The sequence below is a fragment of the Myodes glareolus genome, chromosome 16 (assembly GCF_982192425.1).
Source record: "Myodes glareolus chromosome 16, mMyoGla1.1, whole genome shotgun sequence".
In the NCBI taxonomy this organism is placed as follows: domain Eukaryota; kingdom Metazoa; phylum Chordata; class Mammalia; order Rodentia; family Cricetidae; genus Myodes; species Myodes glareolus.
The window spans coordinates 29,217,572-29,239,035 of NC_142041.1; the positions used below are offsets into that span (position 1 = coordinate 29,217,572).

At 49.4% G+C, this 21,464-nt stretch overlaps 1 protein-coding gene across 4 annotated transcripts in view; it reads right to left on the bottom strand.

The window, feature by feature from the left end:
• Tmod1 (tropomodulin 1) overlaps positions 1–21,464 on the bottom strand; it is a 74,772-nt gene that overhangs the window by 2,171 nt on the left and 51,137 nt on the right. For all 4 annotated transcript variants that reach the window (XM_048419966.3, XM_048419967.3, XM_085677192.2 and 1 more), the window contains 5 exons: positions 20,677–20,766; positions 19,352–19,482; positions 17,656–17,763; positions 14,516–14,659; positions 2,959–3,103 (listed from right to left, as the gene is read on the bottom strand). In XM_048419966.3, coding sequence (XP_048275923.1) covers positions 2,959–3,103; positions 14,516–14,659; positions 17,656–17,763; positions 19,352–19,482; positions 20,677–20,766 — 618 coding nt within the window. The remainder of the gene's footprint in view (positions 1–2,958; positions 3,104–14,515; positions 14,660–17,655; positions 17,764–19,351; positions 19,483–20,676; positions 20,767–21,464) is intronic.

Below are 21,464 nucleotides of genomic sequence, written 5' to 3' on the forward strand. Positions count from 1 at the left end.
TCACTGCAAGAAAACACAGGGTCAAGGAAGGCTATAGAGTGGTAGATTAAAATCAAGGGGTCTGCTGATGTGGTAGAAGTGGGTGACCCTTGCTACTCCCCACCTGCCTTCACTGAAGCTTATTTGGCGTACATATCCCAAGTCCCAATCACAGTCCATCACTGAGGGAAGCCAGGGCAGGAGCCTAGAGGCAGGAACTGAAGCAGAGACCAGAGAGGAACTCTGCTTACTGGCTTGCTCTCCCTGGCTTGCTTAGCTACTGTTCCTATACAACCCAGGACCACCTGCCCAGGAGTGCTGTGGCCTACCATGGCCTAGGTGAAAGTTCCTCTTGCATAAATCATTTATAAAGAAAATGTTCCACAGGCTTACCTGGAAGCCAATCTGATGGAGGCAATTGTTGATTGACATTCCCTCATGCCAAACAATTTATTTTAGCTTGTGTGAAGTTGACATTGAAACCAATGAATACAACTATACTATAGGCCAGGATCCCTATTAAGACTTGTACCCCAGACCTTCCTAGAGCTCCCACAGGGTTACTCCTTGACCTTCTCTGTCAGCCTATCTCTTCCTTTCAATGCTGGCCAAAGACCCTCCCACCAGGACACTTTGTTAACTGGCTTCTGCTCTCATAAATCACTTCCTCGTGCTGACTGGACAGAGCTTGCAGGAATCCTGGAGTTTTTAAGTTTTTAAGACTCAACGGTTGTTGAGTCTCCCCCCCTCCCCGCTCCCCAAAAAAGGTGGCAAGGTTTCTTACATCCAGGAATGAGTCTTTTGGTTATCCCAACACAGCCTGGTCACACCAAAGTTTCTCAGAAAAGTTACTAACAAGGGCCGTGGTCCCCAACCAACCCAAGTAGGAAAGTGGAGGATACTCTTGAAATCCTGTCAGCTCTCACTTTGAAACTCCTCCAGTAGCCTTCAGGAGTTCTTGTGATGGGAGTCGGGCCTGTGGCCTGGACTCTTTCCTGCCTGAGAAGGGGCTTCTGCCTGCGGTTTCTGGGAACCTGAGACAGTAGCTCTGAGATGGTGGGCGTGAGGATCCTGTCAGACGCTTCATCCATAACTAGGGAAAATGTGAAGCTATTGTTTTTCAGAATAATACTTAGGATTTTTCTTTATCTTAATTTTTAAAGATTTATTTACTTATTATGTATACAGTGTTCTGTCTGCATGTATGCCTGCCCACCAGAAGAGGGCATCAGGTCTCTTTATAGATGGCTGTGAGCCACCATGTGGTTGCTGGGAATTGAACTCAGAACTCTTAACCTCTGAGTCATCTCTCGGGCCCCCAATACTTGGGGTTTTTAAGTACTGGTTCATAACCAGGTCACAGCTGGGCCTGCAATACTCTGAGAGCTGGTCCCATCCAATGATTTGGTGTAACCATCACTTCTGTGCTGTGGTAAGAACTTTGCATCTCATTTATGTTTTGATCTTACTTTCTTTCAAATAATGGCACCTCAGATAAACCAAGACAGAAGTATATTTTTCTAGACTCGAGGCTCTAGAGAAAGTGGCCTGTGAAGTGAGCAAGGGACAAACAGCCCTGGGGCTGTGCTATGCTAAAGAGCAGGGGCCTGTGCCTTCATTGTCCGAGTCTCAGAACTTTGACAGATGGTGCCTGTGGTTGAAGAGTTTGATTGGAAGTTCGCATAAGTCGGAGTTCTGGGCGGGGTCTGTGAGTGCCTGCCTTTCTGGTGCTCACTCAACTCAATGGGGGATCTGACAGCCTTGGATCATCACCCAAACCCCTGCTTCAGGGTTTTAGGCTCTTTTCTTTCTGCAGAAGGTTGGGAGCTAGGGAGCCCTGATGGTGAGGATTTGATGAAAACCTCACCAAAGACCGTCTTTAAAACCTATTTGGCTTCATCATTTGCTGCAGAGATCAGCTTCCTTTTAACTTATCACATTGCCTTCTCTCCTCCTATAGACGGAGTGTAATTTAGTCTGTTGTGGTTTTATGATACTCAGGGTAAATGTCCCCCTCAATCAAGGTAACAATAGAGACCTGCTGCATGACTTCCTCCCCCCACCCCCACTCCTGGAGCCTTGCCAGTCACGCTGCCTTCATTTCACACCAGATCCTGTTCTCCTGAGCATCATCGGGAACATGTAATAAGCAACCACACCCAGGATGCATGAATAATCGGCTCATGGGAGCCAGTGGATGGTTGATGTTATTCATTCTGTCGACTGCACAGGTATTTGGTGCAGCCTGTCAGCAAGAGACTGTGACGTTTTCTCTCTCTATTTAGAGAAATGAGGGAAATGATAATTCAGCAGAGATGGAGGGAATGTAACTTGCTTTTATATTGTATTTTTATTTATTCTTAGTGGTGTGTGCATGTGCATGCATGGACGTGCATGCATGCATGCATATGGAGATCAGAGGACTACGTTATGGGTTCTAGGGACTGAACTCGGTTTGTCAGAGCTTGTTCAATGAGCCTTTACTCATTGAGCCATCTTGCTGACCCTGCCTTTACTTTTCTATGAACCATACATTTCCGACTTTGCCTTGGGAGCCACGTGGCATCTCCTGGGCTATGACTTTTGGTAATGGTGTTGGTCGAGAGCTTTGGGATTGTGAACAAAAACCAGTGTGACCTAGAGAAGGGTCTTCAGAAGAGGAGCAGACCCAGGATGAGCCCATGCACGCTTAAAGTTCATTTCCTTTAGCCAACATGCTGGTTTGAGCTCTGGGTTCAACCTATGCTGTGCCATGCTGAGGAAGGAAAGGCATTTGCCCTTGGTCCGGAAGACAGGCAGCTCACAGACTGGGGGAAGACATGCCTAAACACAGAACAAGATGTGATCCTTCCGAAAGTCAGGAGTTAGATCCCATGAACCTGGAGTCGGGTGTATGTAGGATTTTCCCTGACATATCCTGCAAAATGTGGGGGAGAAAGAATGGGCAAATAAGCAGGCAGAAGGCAGGTGTGGACTCACCAAGGTCATTGTTGTTCATCATGGCGTTGGATGCCCGCAGCCGGGGCCCCTGCTGGGTAAAGTGGTAGCCAAATTTCAGAAGCGTTGTGTTTTTCTCCAACATGTTCACGATCTCCATTTCCACTTTGTTGCCCAAGGGCTGGCTCTTTGGTTTTTTTTTTAAAAAAAAGAACAAAATACCAATAATTACACATGTGCTTTACCTAAATTACCTCTCCACATGGAATTCCTGAGTGTTGTGTGGGGATGTTACGTGCACTCTAAGAGGGAAGCCATGTAGAGAAGCTGGGATGGAAATAAAGTTGGCATTATACTGCATGGCTAAAGATCAAAAGCTTTTCCCAAAGAGGAAAATGCCACCATGTCTGCTCTTAGCAGCACTGTTCTAGAGGACCTGATCGAGACAATTGAGCAAGAAAAAAAGACAGCTAAACCAGAAAGGAGGGTGCATATTAAGATGTTATAATATTGGAACACACACAAGCACATACACATAGGTACACACACACAGCAGTGCTAACCAGTTCATCAAGCTTATAGAAAATAAGAGTAGTAATCAAAAGCCATCTGCATCTCTACACTGTAGAAATGAGCACCCCAAACAGCCCCTTTATAGTAATGTCAAAAAGAACAACATATGTAGGATCATGTTGACAGAAGACACTGAAAACTACAGGATGGCATTGAATGCCATTAAGGAAAACCTATGAATGTAAAACCAACAGCCCATGTTCACGGGCCAGAAATCTGTTGCTGCTGGTGAGGTGATGCCACCAAACCGACCTGTGACATCGATGGGACCCTTATCCAAATTTCAGCTTTCCTTCTTTTGTCTCTTCCCTCCAGTAATGGACAAAGCAGCCTGGAAATCCAACATCAACGCAAGTGACCTCGGAACAGTGAAAGCAATGCTAGAGGAGCCAAACTCTGGCTTCAAAGGACTCCAAAGCCATGGTCACTAACTGTGGTGCTGATGTGAGGCAGAAGAGGGTCCAGATAGGACCCGCACATCCATCCAGACTGCCTTACAAAGGGTACTAAGAAAATTTGGTGAAACGATGTGTTGACACAAGCGAAAGGATGGATCTAGATCCTCCCGGGACATAAATGCTGATTCCAAAGGGCTTGAAGGGGGCTGAGGAGATGGCTCAGCGGATCTGAGTGCAGATCCCCAGCCTCTGTGTAGTCAGGCAGGGCCGTGTGTGTCTGTCACTCCAGCCCTGGGTGGTGGGTGGAGACAGCAGGATCGCTGGGGCTGGCCGGACACCAGTCCAGCCAAGAATCCCTCGTGATCTCCAGGTTCAATAAGACACCCTGTCTCAAGGGAATAAAGCGGGGTGGTGGAGGAGGACACCCAAAGGCCTCCTCTGGCCTTTGGATCAAAGGCCTAACTGTGAGAACTAACACTATGTTAGTGATGCAAATGTTTATGACCTTAGCAATGGTTCTTCAGGTGTGACACCTATAGCACGAACAACACAAGGGGAAAATAAATAAACTGGATCCCACAAACACGCAAGTCTTTTATGCTTATGGAATAGGGAAGATCCTGAAAGTTCAGAGCAATAGAGACAGCTGATGTTGACCTCTGGGTTCACAGGTGTATACATGGGCAGGTGCATTTTCATGTACACATCACACGCACACACGCACACATACACACACACACACACACACACACACACACACACACACACGGGCAGGCAGGGAGTGAAGAAGACAACATGGAATGGAAAAACCTGTAGCTCATATCATACATCTGATAAGGGTTAGTATCCAGATTATATAAAGAAGATGCAAATAAATCAATTAGAGGCGGGCAAAGTATTTGAACAGAAATTCCTTAAAGAAGATGTACGAGGACTTGGAGAGATGGCTCAGGGGTTAAAAGCACTGGCTGTTCTTCCAGAGGACCTGAGCTCAGTCAATTCCCAGCACCCACACAGTGACTCACAACTATCTGAGACTCCAGTCCTAGAGGATCCAATACTTTGTGGCCTCCATGGGTGCACACTTGGTGTACAGACATATACCCAGGCAAAACACTCATAATGTAAAATTTTAATAAAGAAGATGTATGAATGGCCAGTAGGCATTGGGAACACGCTCACCCTTGTCAGTGACTAACCAAAATGCAACCCAAACCATAGGCAACACTGCCTGAACACTGGGTTATGGACACTGGGAAAGGTGGTAACAGCAAGGATATGGAGACAGTAGGACCCACTGAGGAGATAAGGGAATGGCCCAGCTGCTGTGGAGAAGCTTGGCAATTCCTTCAAAGGTAGATTGTGGCGTTATTATGTGACCCAGCAATTCCACCCATGCACAGTAATTCTTCCAGTATTATTCATAGCAGTCAAACCCACAAACACCCTGAATGCCCACCAACACAGGGTTCCCAATGTCTCTCCACTAAGCTTTGTGGAACTAAATACACTGGTACATAATGCCAGCCATGGGGCTAGAGGATACCACAGCCCCATGAGCAAAGGCACAAGCTAGAAGTGTAATCAAGGCCCTTGCTGGTGACCTCCTCTATGCTGAGTTCTGGGCTAGCTGACCACAACAGGAAGGACACTGGTGAACTGCATCAGCCCATGTGGCAAGGCTGCTGAGAATGCTAGCAAGAGCTGGAGCTTGTCCTTAGAGGGCTCAGCACAGTCCTGAAGCATGGATAGCAAAACCCAGTGGGGCAGCATGCAACTGAGGACCCTAGACAGGGCTGCTAACTCCCTGGCTACCTCGTGGAGCAGGAAATGTGGCTTCTTCTTTAGGGCACTTGCTGAGAAAGCCTTGCTGGACAGGAGTGGCTAGATCAAAACCATGGGTCTGACCTAGTGGAAAGGAGTGGCCAGGTCTACGAGAGCTCTCTGTCCCAAACCATAGGCGATGCTGCCTGAACACTCTCCCCTGCATTCCCACAGCAAACGCCCCCACCTCCATTTCTCTCTCTCTACCTGCCTACATTTGGGGAGCAGGAAACAGCCTCTCTATCTTGAGAATAAACAATAAACAAACATGTAGAGATGGAAGCCAGACTTCAGACCTTTAGTTTATTAATGCCAGAGCCAAGACATGGCCTTGACCTCATTGAGGGCTGGGGGTACTGTAGAAGTCCCAGATTCTCAGGTTGATATCCAGACTCCCAGGGATATGTACAGACATGTCTGAGTGTGTGAGGGGGTAAAGACTCTTTCAGCTAATCATGACTGATCTCCTAGAGTGAGTATTTTCTAGAATTTTGAATCAACTTATTCTATTTTCTTTCTCTTCCTTTTCTTTCCTCCCTCCTTCCCTCTTTCCTTCCCTCCCTCCTCCCTCTCTCCCTTCCATTGTTCTTCTGTGGTGCCATGGACCAAGCCCAGGGTTTGTATATGCTAAGCATGCATTCTATCCCTGAGCCACAGCCCCTGTCTCAAACCATTATTTTTAAACTAAGGAGTAAAACAGAAAGTGAGCATATTGAGTTACTGGGCAGAACTGGGAGAGCAGCTGTAGTCTGCACAGACCCTGGGTTTGATCCGCAGTACTGAAAAAGAAAAGGCACATATATCTCTGGGTAAGATGTCCAAGGACCATCTTGCTTGCTTCTGACTCCAGGGAAGTCTTGCTAGAGGAGGGAAGAAGAGCTGCTGGGAACCAGAGCTACTGCTCGGGCCTGACTTATTTTTACGGCAGCACTGCTTAGCAGCGATCACAGTGTGCCAAGCAAAATCACAAGGACACCACAAGAGGGACACACCTACTACCTCTTCACCATCAACGTGTGGGACACACACTGTTTAACAGAACTTTCCATGTCACAGGCCAGGAAAACAGAGTGCACAGGAGTGCACAGGAAGGAAGAGTTTTCCCACAAGTCCCAGAATTGACCAGTGGCAGAAGGAGCTGAACACAGGTATCTGCTCCGGGGTCTCTAGCTGTAACCTCGGGCCTCGGAGGAAGCTCAAAGACAGACACGGGACAGATAGAAAAGCCACAGGTGGCCAGGAGGGCAGAACTGCGGTCCTCTCATTGGGAGTCCGTGCAGCAAAGGCAAGGAAGTAGAAGCAGCAGGAAATCTGGGACTCCATGGCCTTGTAATCCTCATGGGGCTGCAGACCGTGACCCTATGAATAGCTTGCTTAGGTGGCATAAAAAGGATCAGGAGAGTGACCTCAGACCTTGACAGTGGGTGAAAGGCAGTAAGAAGCCCCGAGGGAGAGACCAGGGACTGGGTTGCCAGGACTGCGCTGGCAGAGTTTGGGCAGTGAAGTACTCTGGCTTCCTTTCAGATTCAATAAATCACTCATGGATAAATATAATATTTTTAACATTCAAATGATTGGATGGAGAGAAGTGAACAGTCTTCCTTCATACCATCCCTCCCTTCCCATCATCCCCCTGTCCACAGATTTCCCTCTCCCCCTCTCCCACCACGGCCAATGGCTATGCTGGGGATGAGATACAGGGCAGAAATAGACAGGGTTGGATTGTTTTGTTGCTCTTTCCCCCTTAAATAGATTCATCTCATATTTATTTTCTGAAACTTCCTGTTCCGTTCACTATTTTGTAGAGGTCTTCCCAAGCTATTGCAAAAGAAATGCTGCCTTCTTTTTTAACTGCTTCTTGGGATGCCCTTGAGATGCTGCAGTGTGGATGGCTGTTGACGGCTGTGCCCACACCTCGTGCCACAAATGGCAGCGCAGTGGATTCTGCAGGGGAAGAGGGGGCTGTTCTACAGTCGGCGATAGCCGGATAGAGAGGGGCACACTTTGACTTGGCATCATGGCTGTTCTGCGGAAAGCATATACGGTGCACACGCCTTTGGACATCACAGGGCAGCCTGCTTCCCCATGAGGTTTAAGAGGCCATGGAGTCCCAGCCTTCCTGCTGCTTCTGTTCACTTGCCTCAGGGGACAGAGGTCTCTCCCTCACTGTATGGTCCCTTTGCTGCATGGACTCCCAATGAGAGGACCACAGTTCTGCCCTCCTGGCCACCTGTGGCTTTTCTATCTGTCCTGTGTCTGCCTTTGAGGTTCCTCTGAGGCCCGAGGTTACAGCTAGAGACCCCGGAGCAGATACCTGTGTTCAGCTCCTTCTGCCACTGGTCAATTCTGGGACTTGTGGGAAAATTCATGTTTACTCTTACATGCTGACTGACTGAGGGTTTTCCATATGGTGAGAAGACGACAAATGCCTCAGGTGCTAGGATCGATGAGGTGGAACTGGTGGCCGAAACCCTGGACAGCAGGCCATTCACTTAGCTCATTTAATGATAGGCTACTTTATTGTGACCTGGATGACGTGCAAAATACCATCACGCCAGCTTTAATCCCAGCACTTGGGAGGCAGAGGCAGGTGGATCTCTATGAGCTGGAGGCCAACCTGGTTTACATAGACATAGGAGTTCCAGGACAGTCAGAGCTATTTAGTGAGACCCTGTCTCAAAAGAAGAAGAAGAGGAGGAGAAGGAAGAGGAGGAGGAGGAGGAGGAAGAAGAAGGAAAAGGAACAAGAAGAAGAAGAAGAAGAAGAAGAAGAAGAAGAAGAAGAAGAAGAAGAAGAAGAAGAAGAAGAAGAAGAAGAAGAAGAAGAAAGTAAAAGAAAGAAACTACTTCATCAGGAAGGTGTCCTGGGAGTATGGGAGTATCTTGGTCAACACTGGAGTCATAGTGCCATCTCTCGCTGGCATACTCTACCATCTAATTGCAAGCTGCCAATTCTTCCACTCTGATAGCACACCCCTGGGGAGGAATTTCACCACCTGAGACACCTGTTTTAATCCTTGGGTATCTCTGCTGATTAGAAAGGCCTTTCTCACCAAAGTGCTATGATGCAAAACCATACAGAGGGTGCTTATGACAGTGACTTAAGGTGGTCTAGAGAGGAGTGGAGGGATGACACCAGGGAAAAGTTTTTTAAAAAATCACATGGAAATATGCCATTTGTAAAATTTCTTAATATATATGTACATATATATTCATATAAAAGAATTTAACTAGAGTTATTTTACACCGGTGATAATGCTTGTTTCAGAAGCCAGAGGTTGCCAAATAAAAGGCCTAGTGCCAGATGTAGATTTCCTCCCCTTGATCTGTTGGTCAGGGGTGTCTCAAAAATGTCCCCCAAACAACATAGGGTATTGCTATTGCTCTGTATTGCTCACCAGAACTCGACAGTAAGGCCACATCCCTGAAGACACCTCACAGTTTGGCCACAGGGCATGGAGATAGCAAATTGATACTGACCAGGGAGATTCTTCCTCACTGGCTAGCTTTCCTAGTACCTGAAAGGGCTAAGCAGGCTGCCGGGGGGGTGAGGGGGAGAGGGTAGGTGAGTCATTAACAGCCTACCTGTTGTGAACCCTGTGAACTATGATAATGACTGTCCTGGCAAAATAGGTCCACGGGTGTAAGACAGGCATACGTGTTGGGGAGAACCAACTGCTTTCTGGTTGGATTTAAGGCCCACTCCACAGGAGGAAAAACATGCCTGGTGCTGTAAATCTGGCCAAGAAGCCATGGCTGGCAAGCACCCAGAGCCCAGGACTGAACTGAGTGCTGTTACCTGCTAAACGACATAGCATCAACTGCCCTCCCTGCTTGTGTCCTCCTACCCGTATGTTTGTACAGCCTTCATACCTCAGCAGAGATGTCGCTTTTTACAATAGATGGTGGCTAATGCAGAAACTTAGAACCCAAGTCCAGAGAATAAATGTCAGTGAAGCGCTCGGTCACACCTGGGACATTCATCTGGTGCTGTGCCCCCAAGACTCAAGGACCATTATGGAAGAGGGAGCTGAAAGATCCTAAGAGCCAGAGGTCAGGGAAGACTGGAGCAAAACAGCATCCTCTGGGCATGGCAGGACCACTGCAGCGTGAACTCAGAGCCTACACAAAACTAAGCCAGTCAGCATTCTAACATGGAGGAGGGGGGACTCACAAGTCCCTCCCCTAGCTAAGGAGCTATTGACAGTTGATATCTAAGGGAGGAAAGGCAGTTTTCTTGAATGGTGTTGTCCATGGGTTTTGTTTTGTTTTGAGAGAGGGTTCCACTAGGTTATGTTTTATTAACAAGCAAAGTGGGCAGGGAGGTAGAGAATGAACCCCGGAGGAGATAGGTGTGAATATGATCACAATATATTTTCTGAAATCATCAAAGAATTATTAAAAATAGATCTGAAAAATTCTTTGGTATATCTCCCTAAAAAATTCTTTGGTATATCTCCCTCAAAAGGTAGAGCCTAGTCCACCTCCTTCCTGTGTGTGTACGCACTGTGCCTATCAATTTATCTCTAAAAGAAAATGTCAGAGTAGATTTTGTTCAGGTTTCAAGGTTGGCCATCAGAGGGAGTTGGAACTTTCTTCTTTGCTTTGAATTACATGTGCTGGAGGAAGTTAGCCAGCTCAGCTGTCCTGGATTCTTGTCACTCAGAAACTGAGCAAATTTGCTGAGTATTGGCTTATCCCAGAACTCTAAGGCTAAGCCTTGGGGTCATTTGTTACATAACTATAGATAATAAATATGCTCCCAGACAGCGTTAAATTAGAGAAAAACCAGACACAAACAAATTAACTTGGAAAAATAACATGAATGCATAATCCAGTTCCTGTGGCTTCTGTTCAAAACATCAAGCAGCGTCCCTGTCACACAGGGGAGGGGAAAAGGGGGACTGTAATCAATATGCCCAGATGGTGGATACATCCTCATTTGGAAGGGTCGTGTTTCCAGGTCTTATCTGTTCCAAGGGACTCGGAAGGACTGGGAGGGACTGCTGGGCACAAAACTGTTGGGAGGCAAGAGGAGGCTCAAGAAAGCAGAGCAGGGCTGGGGGCAGGTGATACGGCTGGGGATGGGGATCTCTAAGCACCCTGTGGTTAGAGCCTACTTCATGGGCCAGATAGGGTGTCTCCTCTCCAACGTGTAGCAAGGATGCTGACAGTCCAACCCTGCTCTGTCTTGGACAATGGCCTTGACTAAAGCAGGTCCCCTCCTTCTCAGTTTCCTCACTGCAAAGAAAACTGGTCGGCCACTCTCAGAGCTTTTCAGGCCGGCTCAGGGCCCGAGGCTGCTCCCCACCCTTGTCGGATTTAGGGCAGTTTTGGGCAGAAGCAGAACATTGCCTGGAGATAACGGGAAGCACTTAGTAAACAAACTGCCTCAGAACCCATGTCACCCTGTGTAGAATGCCCCAAGTCCCTTTCTTTGGCCGTAAAAGGAGACAGAGGGAGAGTCTCTCAACACAGGTTGCAATTCCAAGGACTGAGGCAAACACTCTGGCCTTCAAGGACCTTGGTGACGAACCAAGGAGGAGGAATAAATCAATGCCACTTGTCACCTCCTCCTGGCCCCTCCCTTTTACCCAGGTCACCACGAGAAGACAACTGTGTCCAGACCTCCCAGGACACATTGCAACGCATGCATGGCCTTTCACTGAGCTTGGGCCAGGGAAACCCCCAACCTGAAGCCTTCATCCACAGTCTTTATCCACTCAGCCCCTCCCCACCAAGCCCCATTGCAGCCTGAGGCCCCCACTTAGGCAGGAGTATCACCCCAGAACCAGAAGTCTTGGTTGTAGCTTCTGCTGGCCTCCTATCCTTAGCTTTCTCTTCTCTGGTCCAGCCAGGAGCCACCCTGTCAGAGCATAACCTACAGGGTTACCCACAAGGCCCTTTGCTTCTTTATCCCCACAGGCTTCTTCTGAGCCCCCAGAGTCCTGCCTAGATGGGCTCCGAGCTCTCCCTTTCTTCTATTTTCTTTTCTTCTGGGTACCCTGACTTCCGTTTTCCCTTTGATACACTCTCTGGGCTAACCCCACTGCCGCTTTCTCCCTGACACCCGCCCTGACCTGCTCCTGACTATGGCTGACTCCTCCACTGGACCTCACCCACTTCTATCCCATCTATGGCTTACAAGAGCACCTGATGCAAAGGTCATTTCTGCACTTGTCTCCCCTCCTACCCAGTGTGGCTTCCCAGAAGACTCAATTGGAGCCTCGCTTTAGCAGAGCCCAGCATGGCCAAGGGAATGAGGAAGAGAAAGGCCAGGCTAGGCTCACGAAACCAGTCATTTCAAGAACCCCAACAGACACCATGTGTGGGCTTTAGAGTCATATACACCTGCACCAGGATCTTCCTCGGTCACTAACTCCGTGACCCGAGGCAGGTGAGACAGTCCGTGTGGCAGTCAGAGTCACTTACAGGGTGAGCACAGAATGGAACCAGGGACACAAAGCAGCCAGCATGTGTCCTGTGGACACTCACCCTCTGGGTGGTGTGTGAGATCACAACCTACATAGTGACCCTCAAAGTCACCAATGGTGTCGGTCTCCAGATCTGTAACCACCTTAGGACAGTGGTTAATTATTCTCATTTACAAGAGGGGAAACTGAGGCCAGGCAGTGAATGTTCTTACACTGGGCTGTTTGGCCAGGGTGAAGGCAATGGTCAGCACAACGTCTCTAATGCCCCGGGGGCACAGGTGGAATACTGCTGAACAGGGAAGGTGGAAAGCTTGACATCAGCCACCACTTGGCTGAGGGGCTGCCCTGGGAGTCAAATTTCAGCTGAAGCTCTGACTCCTTCCTGACCAGGACAGACGTCACAAGAATAGCCAGGTTGGCAGGGAGGGTGCTGTTGCAGGCTGTGATCCATCTGCTCTGCCTTTCCCACCTTCAGGGGGTTAGGGTCAGCAACGGTCAAGGGACAAGGCAGAGATGGTCAGGGTCATTGTAGCATCAAGTTTACCAGCGTATAAAAGATGCCCAGCCCAGTGCAGCAGCAAGTTCAGTCAGGAAGATGGCTGACTGATGCAGACTCTTTCTATACATTAGAAACATGCTCTCTCTTCAGCACACAGCTTGCAGAGTTTTTCTCTGCCTCCTCTCACTCTGCAGTGAACAGCGTAACCATCCGGGACAAGTTTGCTTACCAGGTACCCATGAGGCCCAGGTACCGGGCTGGGCACTGAGATAAGGAGAAGACTCCGACACAGCACCATCTTCTGAGAAGCTCTTGGGACTACTGAGGGCAGGGGGACCACTGGGGGAGCACCTAGCTCTGAGGAGTTCTTGTGGATGCTGAAGGGCCGGGGAACCACAACAGCTAACTCTGTCTGGGCAGCAAGGCTTGGAGGAGTTGTGGAGGCTAAGCAGGGAAGGCAGGGGTATAATGACTCTCAAAAACCAAATGGGAGAGAGGAAAGGAAGGAGGAAGGGAGAAAAAGAAGGAGGGAGGGAGGGACTTATATGTAGTGTCTGCACTTCCCATCAGCTACACTCCTGTTAGCCCAGGCGATTGAAAGCCAAGTGTATCACTGAGGTGCAGCCAGGCAGAGAATGCACATAGCCCTTTATGCTGGCCCAGGATGCTTTAGCACACCCCATGCAGCAAAGTCACCTGAAGCAAGAGGAGGGTTTTCTAGGCAGGGAATGGGCAGGCCGGGCATAGGATGTTCCAGAAGTCTATAGCATGGGAGCAGAGACAGGAAGCAAGCTGGGAAGTTTCTAAAAGCCATGTCTAGGATGAGGCCTCTGGAAGTGGATGATGCTTAGTTCTGACTGTGACAGACTCACAAGCCCATTATAATTAATCTGCTCATTTTTATTCTAGGCACTTTCTGTCTGCCACATCTTACAAGAAGAAAGTAACTTGTGGTCTTGCTTGGGCACAATAATTTCATAGTATCCCCCCCCCAGTTTTCTCTCCATACAAACATACACAGCCTGTCAGCCACATTTTCTAGTGCTGAGAAAATTTCAGTCTTCCCTGTCTATAAAGATGATAGTGACTTAGTATAGGAAGCAATGCGCAGTCATGGATAGAGAGTGGGCTTTGGAGTTGGGGAGCTGTGGATTTGAATTTTGCCTCTTGAGTGCTGAGTGTGACCCTGAGGAAGTTACCCCTCTATTGGCCTATTTTGGCAGAGGCTGACCACACCCGCATCCTACAGTGGGTGATGAAGATTAGAGATGCTGGGCACACGGCAGCACTGAGCCTCCCACCCCCAACAGCAACCCACAACTGTCCAGCAGCCAAGTTATTGCCACGTGTAGTTCCGGTTGTTAACTTTCTCTTAGACAACCAAGACCAAAAGAGTTGCCCACAAAGAACTGACTGGACCATGGAAGCCAGAGAAGCAGGATCTCTGTGGGATGAAGAGAGAGGAGGTGCCATGTGGAGGAGACTCAAAGTCACCTCAAACGCGGGGACAGAGGGGAGTGGGGGTGTCACTGGTGAAGAGCCCCGTGGCTTGTGGGATCTGTGCCCTCCATGTCTCAGGCTCCTCAACAGAACGACTGAGGTGACACACAGGGCTTAGAAGTAAGTTCCTTTGCTCTGGGTCTAAATAAGGACATTCTCAAAGCCAAGGGCCAAGGCTGGAGCTGAGGCGTGGGTTCCCACCGTGACTCATGGGCACATGATGAAGTTGACAGCGCTGGAAAGAAGGTAGTGCGGCAGGGGGTTGGGACAGCAACACCTGGAGGTGGCTCGCAGTGGGCTCTAGAACATCTGTCACCAGTGTCCTCTGCTCCACCAGCAGCAGCGGGCAGGTGAAGACCCCACCCGACTCACCTGGTTATCAATCTTCAGCTCCACCAGAGAGGTGTTGTGTGGGAGGGCTTCCACCAGGCGCAGGATCCCAGCTCCAGAAATGAAGTTGGATTCCACGTTCAGTGTCTTCAACACCTTGTTCACCTTCAGCATGTCGGCAAGTGCCTTCAGGGGAAAAGCAGGACCTGTGAGCTATCCTGGGCAAGGTTGGAGCAGATCCAGGCAGTCCCTGGAGCTACCTTTCAAAGCATGCCTCCATGTCTGCTCTCCTGCAACCTGCCATGGCCCCCGAACACCCATTTGGGGAGATCGCTCATCAGTACTCAGAGACCTCTGGACCTGCTTCTCTTTCCCTGTGCAGTCTTGGCCCTCTGGGTTTGTTGCACATGCTCAGTGCCTTCCCACCCCTTAGCCTTTCTCTGCTTCTTTTGACCACTTGGAAAGTTCTGTTTCACTTGGCTAAGTCTTGTTCATCCTTCAAGGCCTTTCTCAATGCCTCTGGCTCCAAGAGCTTTGCTGACATCCCAGCTACCCAGGGCCTGCTCCCTGTGACCTCAGAACTTATCCACATCTCCTTCACTCAAGTCTCTATTTGTTATTATTTTGTGTATGCATGTGCATGTGTCTGTGTGCATGTGTGTCTGTGTGTGCGTGTTCATGTATGTGCAGGCATGTGTATGTGTTCATACTCATATGTGTGCATGCTCATATATGTGCAGGTATATGTATGTGTATGCGGAGGTCAGAAGACAACTCACGATGTCATCTTCATAAATACCATCATCCTTCGGGAGAGCATCTTTCTCATTGCCTTAGAGCTCACCAGTTAGTCTATATTTGGTGGGCAGGGAACCTCAGAGGTTTCCTGTGTCCACCTCTCTAGCACTATAATTACAAGTGAGCCACCATACCCAGCTTTCGATATGGTGCCCAGGTTCTCATGCTTGTAGGGTGAGCACTTTACTGACTGAGCTATCTCCCTAGGGTCTCACACCCCTCCATGGGCTGAAAATGTGACTTAATATCTCTTTTGTTTTTGTTCTTTTGTTTATTTTGGATTTATTTGTCTGTTTTTTTTGAAACATTGTTTCTCTGTAGCTTTGGGGCCTATCCTAGAACTTGCCCTGTAGACCAGGCTGGCCTCAAACTCACAGAAATCTGCCTGTCTCTGCCTCCCAAGTGCTGGGATTAAAGGCGTGCCCCACCACCGCCCATCTTAACCACACAGTGTCCAGCACACAGTAGGCCATCAAACAATGACCACCACGGCCCCTGGTGAGTCTCCAAATCCCCGGTGGATGCTTGACTAGTCTCCTCTACAGCCCTGTTGAAATGTCACCATGGTCTTTGAGCCCCAGAGAGTACAGGGCTGGCTTGCCTAGTACAGCTCAGATGGCCCTCAGCACGTTTGAGAGGGTTCTAGCCAGGGGGTGTAGATGACAATCGGAGCCTCTGAAGGAAATGAGGTAATTAGCAGCTGGGGGAAACTATGCGTCATGGGGAAAGAAGATACCAGCATCCGTGAGACCTGGGACACTGTGATCTGTGTGCCAGGGAGTCAGAAGCGATGCCAGGAAAGGCTGCCCTGTTGTGCTCCCCAGCTTGCTGAACCCTGCCAGAGGCCCAGCTCCCAGAGAGCCTTCATGCTGTCCGCTTTCCTCCCCTGGCTCCCGCAGTCCAGCATGCCAAGAGGTGGTGTGTCAGCTTCTCTATGACCAATGGCTGTTCCCGACCTGTGTAGGGTGGCCTCCCTGAGCCTCACCAGCAACACCCTCTCCCTGACCTAACCTAACCAACCTGACCTGACCTAACCACCAACCCAGTTTAACAACCAGTGGGCAGGTGTGCCAGGCCATGAGCTAACTGGGAGGCCCTGAAACCCTGTCATGCTACGTGTCAAATCCTGGGTGATGGGTCACAAAAGAGGAACAGAGGGTAGGAGAGAGTGCCAGGCAGGCAGGCAGTGGGACCTGCAGGGCTCTGGCACCGGGTCTAGCAGCAGACCAGAAGCATTTCAGCACTTGGTGATAGGTATGCAGGTATAAAGGGCCTGCCACCAGCTGTCAGCCTGGCACGGAGTCCATGCCCCCAAACCATCCATGGCATGGAGCTGAGTGCCAGCATGGCCGTGCCTTGCTTCTGGTCCATGAACAAGTAGCACACAGGGTGTCGCCAGCTAAGTCACTACAGACAGACTTGGGAACCATCGAGGTCAGTCAGGGGTCATTCATCTAGAAGTTCCCACGCTGGCAGCCTGTGAACTGCCTCTGCCCCCCCACTGGGAGCTCATTCAGTTCTTTCAAAAGCCTCTGCAGGAATCAGTCTTACCTACTTTAGAAATGGAAGAGGGTTGATTCCTACTACTCCTCGACCTACTCTCTTTGGGAAGCTAATTCCTACCTCTGCACCTCACCATGCTGGAACTTTTGGCTGCCTTCAAGCTCCAACTATGGCTACAATCATGAATGTGGACTATAAGACTGGTTACAGGCAGATTTCCAGAGTCTAACTCAGCATTATTTACAGACTGTCAAGAAATTTGTATGAAATATTTTTTAAAAAAGAACTAACAGTTACTTTGTAAGTACAATTTACTTTGAGTAAACAATTTTTTTTTAAATTTGTTTGTATTTTGAAACAGAGCCCCATGGAACCCAGGATAGTCTCAGACTTCTGATCCTCCTGCCTCCACCTCCCTAATGCCACATTACAGGTGTGCACATCCCCATACCCAGCTACTTAGGCAGTAAAAGTAAAACCGGTCGCTGGGATTGTCTGGTAAAGACGGGGATGTGGGAGCTGGAGATGCTGAGCCCCAGGAAGGGGAGGAGTTTTGAGCGTGAAGTGCTGGGTTGAGAAAGACCAACTGTAGGTGTCAATGTGACTTTGTTTGATCCCAGGTCTGCTTTTCTCTTTTGGCGTGACTTCAGACAAAGCCCGTTGCCTATCCTCCCTGGAGACCCACCACCCTTCTGAGAGCACGGTGGTTGCAAGGATTAGCTGGGATGAGAAGAGGGCATTGTGTGAGGGCTGTCCCATATACATCCCTCCCTGGCTCCTAGCTGAGTCCCCTCGCCATGCCACAGTAGGATTCTTCATCAGTGGGACCAGGCCTGAGTGCCCAGTGAGCTACACAGCAGAGTGGAGAGGTCAGAACATACAAACGCCACAGGGTCATTGCTGCGGGTCCCCACGATGCTGAACTTCTTCACATGGGAGTTCTCTTTCAGGGCTTCTGCGTAGGCCTTGAGGGTGGGTATGGGGATATTCTGCAGAGAAAAGGGCAGGAGAGTGAGCAGCAGTCCTGCATGGGTCATGGGGCCAGGTGGCTTACAGAGGTGAGGGGACAGTAGCTCTCTCCCCAAATACAGCCTGGCTTCTAGCAAATCTCTGAATGGGCCATGGGACAGAGGGCTAAGACACTGAGGATTCCCCAGTACACAGACAGATAAAATCAACCCTGAAAGTTTCAGATAGGAACCGCAACTCTCTTCCATGCATGGGGAGGCTCAGGAAAAGGTAGCATTCAGTGCCTGAAGTTGAGAGGAATATTTACAAAAGACTGGGAGAAGGGCAGGGCTGGACTCTGGCGTCCACCCAGTGACTGGCAGCATGTCTGACTGGCTGTGTGACGTTGGGGGATTCTGTTCCCCTCTTTGGGTCTCTGAAAGACAGAATGCTCTCTGAGACATCTGTCCCAAAGGGTCTGGTCTTAGCATTGCCTCATGTCTGGGTCCTGACGACAGTTTCTCATGCCAATGTGCAGGCCAGCCCCACACCATCACACACAGAACCTCAGAGGAACACCTGGGTATTAGTGTATGTTTTTTTAATCTCAACAGATGAAAACTGGTCTATGTCCAACTGCCTCCAGGTATAGAAGGGAAACTGAGACCTGGAGGTATTCAAGCCCTTGGCTGAGGCCTCCTAATGAAGTCCCGTCACTTGGGCCTGTCACCACCCAGAACACACAAGTCTGGATTGTGTTAGCGACGCTCACATGGCAGACAATGGAGGCACCAAGAGAGAACGGGCTATGCTTCCCAGAGCTCTCATTTCCAAGTGTCACCTAAGCCCCCGTGGGAGAAGAATAAGGAGCCAGGTGGAGGAGAAAACTGGGGTGCAGGTTTTCAATCTGATTGTGCTTGGGACTGGCAATCACTGAGAAGAAAGCCGAGAAGAAAGAAGAGCAGGAGTAAGGGGCTGGCTTCCATTCTTCCCCCCCACCCTCTCACATCTAATCCTGGGGCCTCAGCACAGAGCAGGTGGGCAGGCAGCTGGGCCTGCTTCCACATTCCTCCCATACCCTGCACCGGTAGCCACAGTGCTATGGCACACAGCTCGGGCACTTGTACCAACATCTCCTTCCCTGGCTGTAAAATGAGATTGAATATGAGCATGATTCTGAGGGACCAGGGATACCTCAGGGGCAGTGCCTGCCTGGGGTTTGTGACCCCCATGAGTCTTATAGGCACGGGGCTTTGCCAGCCTTGAAGTTCTGTGCTGCAATGTGGTTCTGACTCACAATTTTAACACAGAGAATCTCTGTGTTTTGGCACAACATGGCAGGCATCCAGATCAAAGCTGGATTGGCCTCTGGTGGACTTCTGGGCCTGTAATTGTCCTCTGAGAGAAACCAGGACTATGGGACTTGCTTGTTGACACTGGCCAACCCTTAAGTATTCCCATATGTCAAGGCTTGTCTCTGTTTCTGATTCAGACATATCCAGGTCCAGATAGGACCCTGCTGATCTATATAGCCTAGACTGCTGGCACCTATCTGTCTGTCAAGACGTAGCCCCCCCTACTGAAAACACCTACTCCCAATACACTTGGACTAAAATAGCAGGACATTACCCGGATATTGTTGAGATTAACTTCTTCAAGTTCTGGGTCATTGTTCTTTATCCGCTCCAGCGTTTCCTCTACATCTGTTGAGTTTGGTTCTTCATCGGGCACAGGTTTGTACTGTGTCGGTTTAATCACACCTAGAGTGATGGATAAGAAGGAGCTGGCTCCCAGAAACACAGGGGTCACTTTCTTCCAACATAAGGACTCCTTGAGAGAAAGCGTTGGTTGAGTTCAGAGTATATGGGAGGCAGCATATTACAGAGGGTACCAGGGGCTGGGATAGGTCGGAAGCAGTCAGGGAGGAAGGTCTGGGTAACCCTGGACGCTGCTTTTGAGTCATTACGAGACCTGAACACTCTGACTCTCAAGTCCTTGTCTGTTCAGTGGGGGTGGTATTGCTGCCACGCTTGTTATCACAGTGGGTTTCTAGGACAGGAAGACGAGGTCGGGGCTGGGAAGAAACAGAGTTCTCTTCCAAAAGAAAGGATGCTAATTCTTTTGGCACCTTCATTTCTCTTTGGGTCCAAAATGTCAGCTTGGAATGATGCAGTCAAATAATTGAGACAATGTGACATGGGCCCAAAGGCCAAAGGGTCTCATGGGACAGAGAAGAACAGCAGAAACTGAAGAGAAAGAAAGAGCCCCCACAGAGTGGTAAGGGACACATTTTTCAAAGACTATTATGTGGGAAAAATAGATCTCCATTAAAATTGTTAAGTTGGGGGCTTGATCAGTAAAGTCCTCATCTCGCAAACACGAGCGCCTGAGTTCCATCCCCAGATTCCATGTTAGAAAAGACAAAGAAATCTGGGTGCAGCAGCCTGCGCCTATAATGCTGGCATTGGGGAGGTGGAGGCAGGGGACCCCAGGAACTGACTGGCCAATCAGCCAGTCTAGCCAAATCTGTGAGCTCTAGGTTCACTGAGAGATTGTCTCAAGGAATAAGGCGGAGAGCAACTGGTACAGCGTCCCCAGGTACACACGCATTCGGGCAAACAACACAGAGGCATCTCATCCCAGCACACACGCACAACAACCCACTCGGGGAGGATTAAGGCACCGAACACAAGAAGCAAATCTCTAAAACCTTTAGAAGAAACGTGGCATTGAGATGAAGGGGGCTTTGTGAACGAGACATAAAATCCCAGCGGACTCATCCCAGCGGAAGCGATGAAGAGATCTGCCTGCGTAAAACGCGACAAGCCGGAGTATGGGGAGCATGGGCTTGAAGATGCAGGAGAAGGCGCCTCTCTTTCAAGGCATCCTCTGTGAGCCAGTCCCAGGGCCCCGCAAGGGCAGGGGATGGCAGCCAAGCAGGGCTGTGTACTCACTGTTGAGTCCCTCCTTGTTCACGATGGAGCTGCTGCCCAAGGCCTGGTAGTATTGCTGGTTGCTCATGAGCGTGTGCATGCCCAGGATAGCTGTGGGGACAAAGGGGGGGTCCATGATTCTGTTCTTGCAGACAGATGCCCCCTGGGCACCCATCTTCCACATGCTGGGAGCATGGTAAGAAACATATACACGAGACTGTAAAACCGTGGGTCACCTTCATCCTGGATCTCATTCATGTGGCTCTTAGACCGCCCCCTCCCCAGGCCTCCCTTTGGTTCTGGTTCCCAGGTCTCCTTGAAGACCCACAGACTCACTCAACCCATTGTGCCCCAACAGAACGAGTCTTTCCAGCAAGAATCTCTTTCAGGGAGTGTACTTCCATCTTCTGCCCTGTTCTTCGGGCCCGTTTGACCTCCCTGGGTCTCTCAGGTTGTCCCACCTCCCTTGCTAGAACCTCTGCTCTGGTTGAAGATCTACTATTTTCTGGCTGCCATCAACTTACAATTGTCCCATTATACTTTTTCAACTTTATGATGGCCCTGAAAGTGATGCGCTTTGGTAGAAACAGGGCTTTGATTTATATTTTGCTCCTTTCCTAGACTACTGACATCTGATAAGGTATTCAGGATTCTAGACCACCACCCGGAGAGAAAAACAAGATGGCAACACCCTCAAACTGGTGTGCTGCTGTGTTCAGCTGGGTATCAAATGCAATTTTACTTACATTTTCATTTTACATGGGGTCATCAGATCACTGCCCCATTGTTAGTGGAGAAGCACCTACATT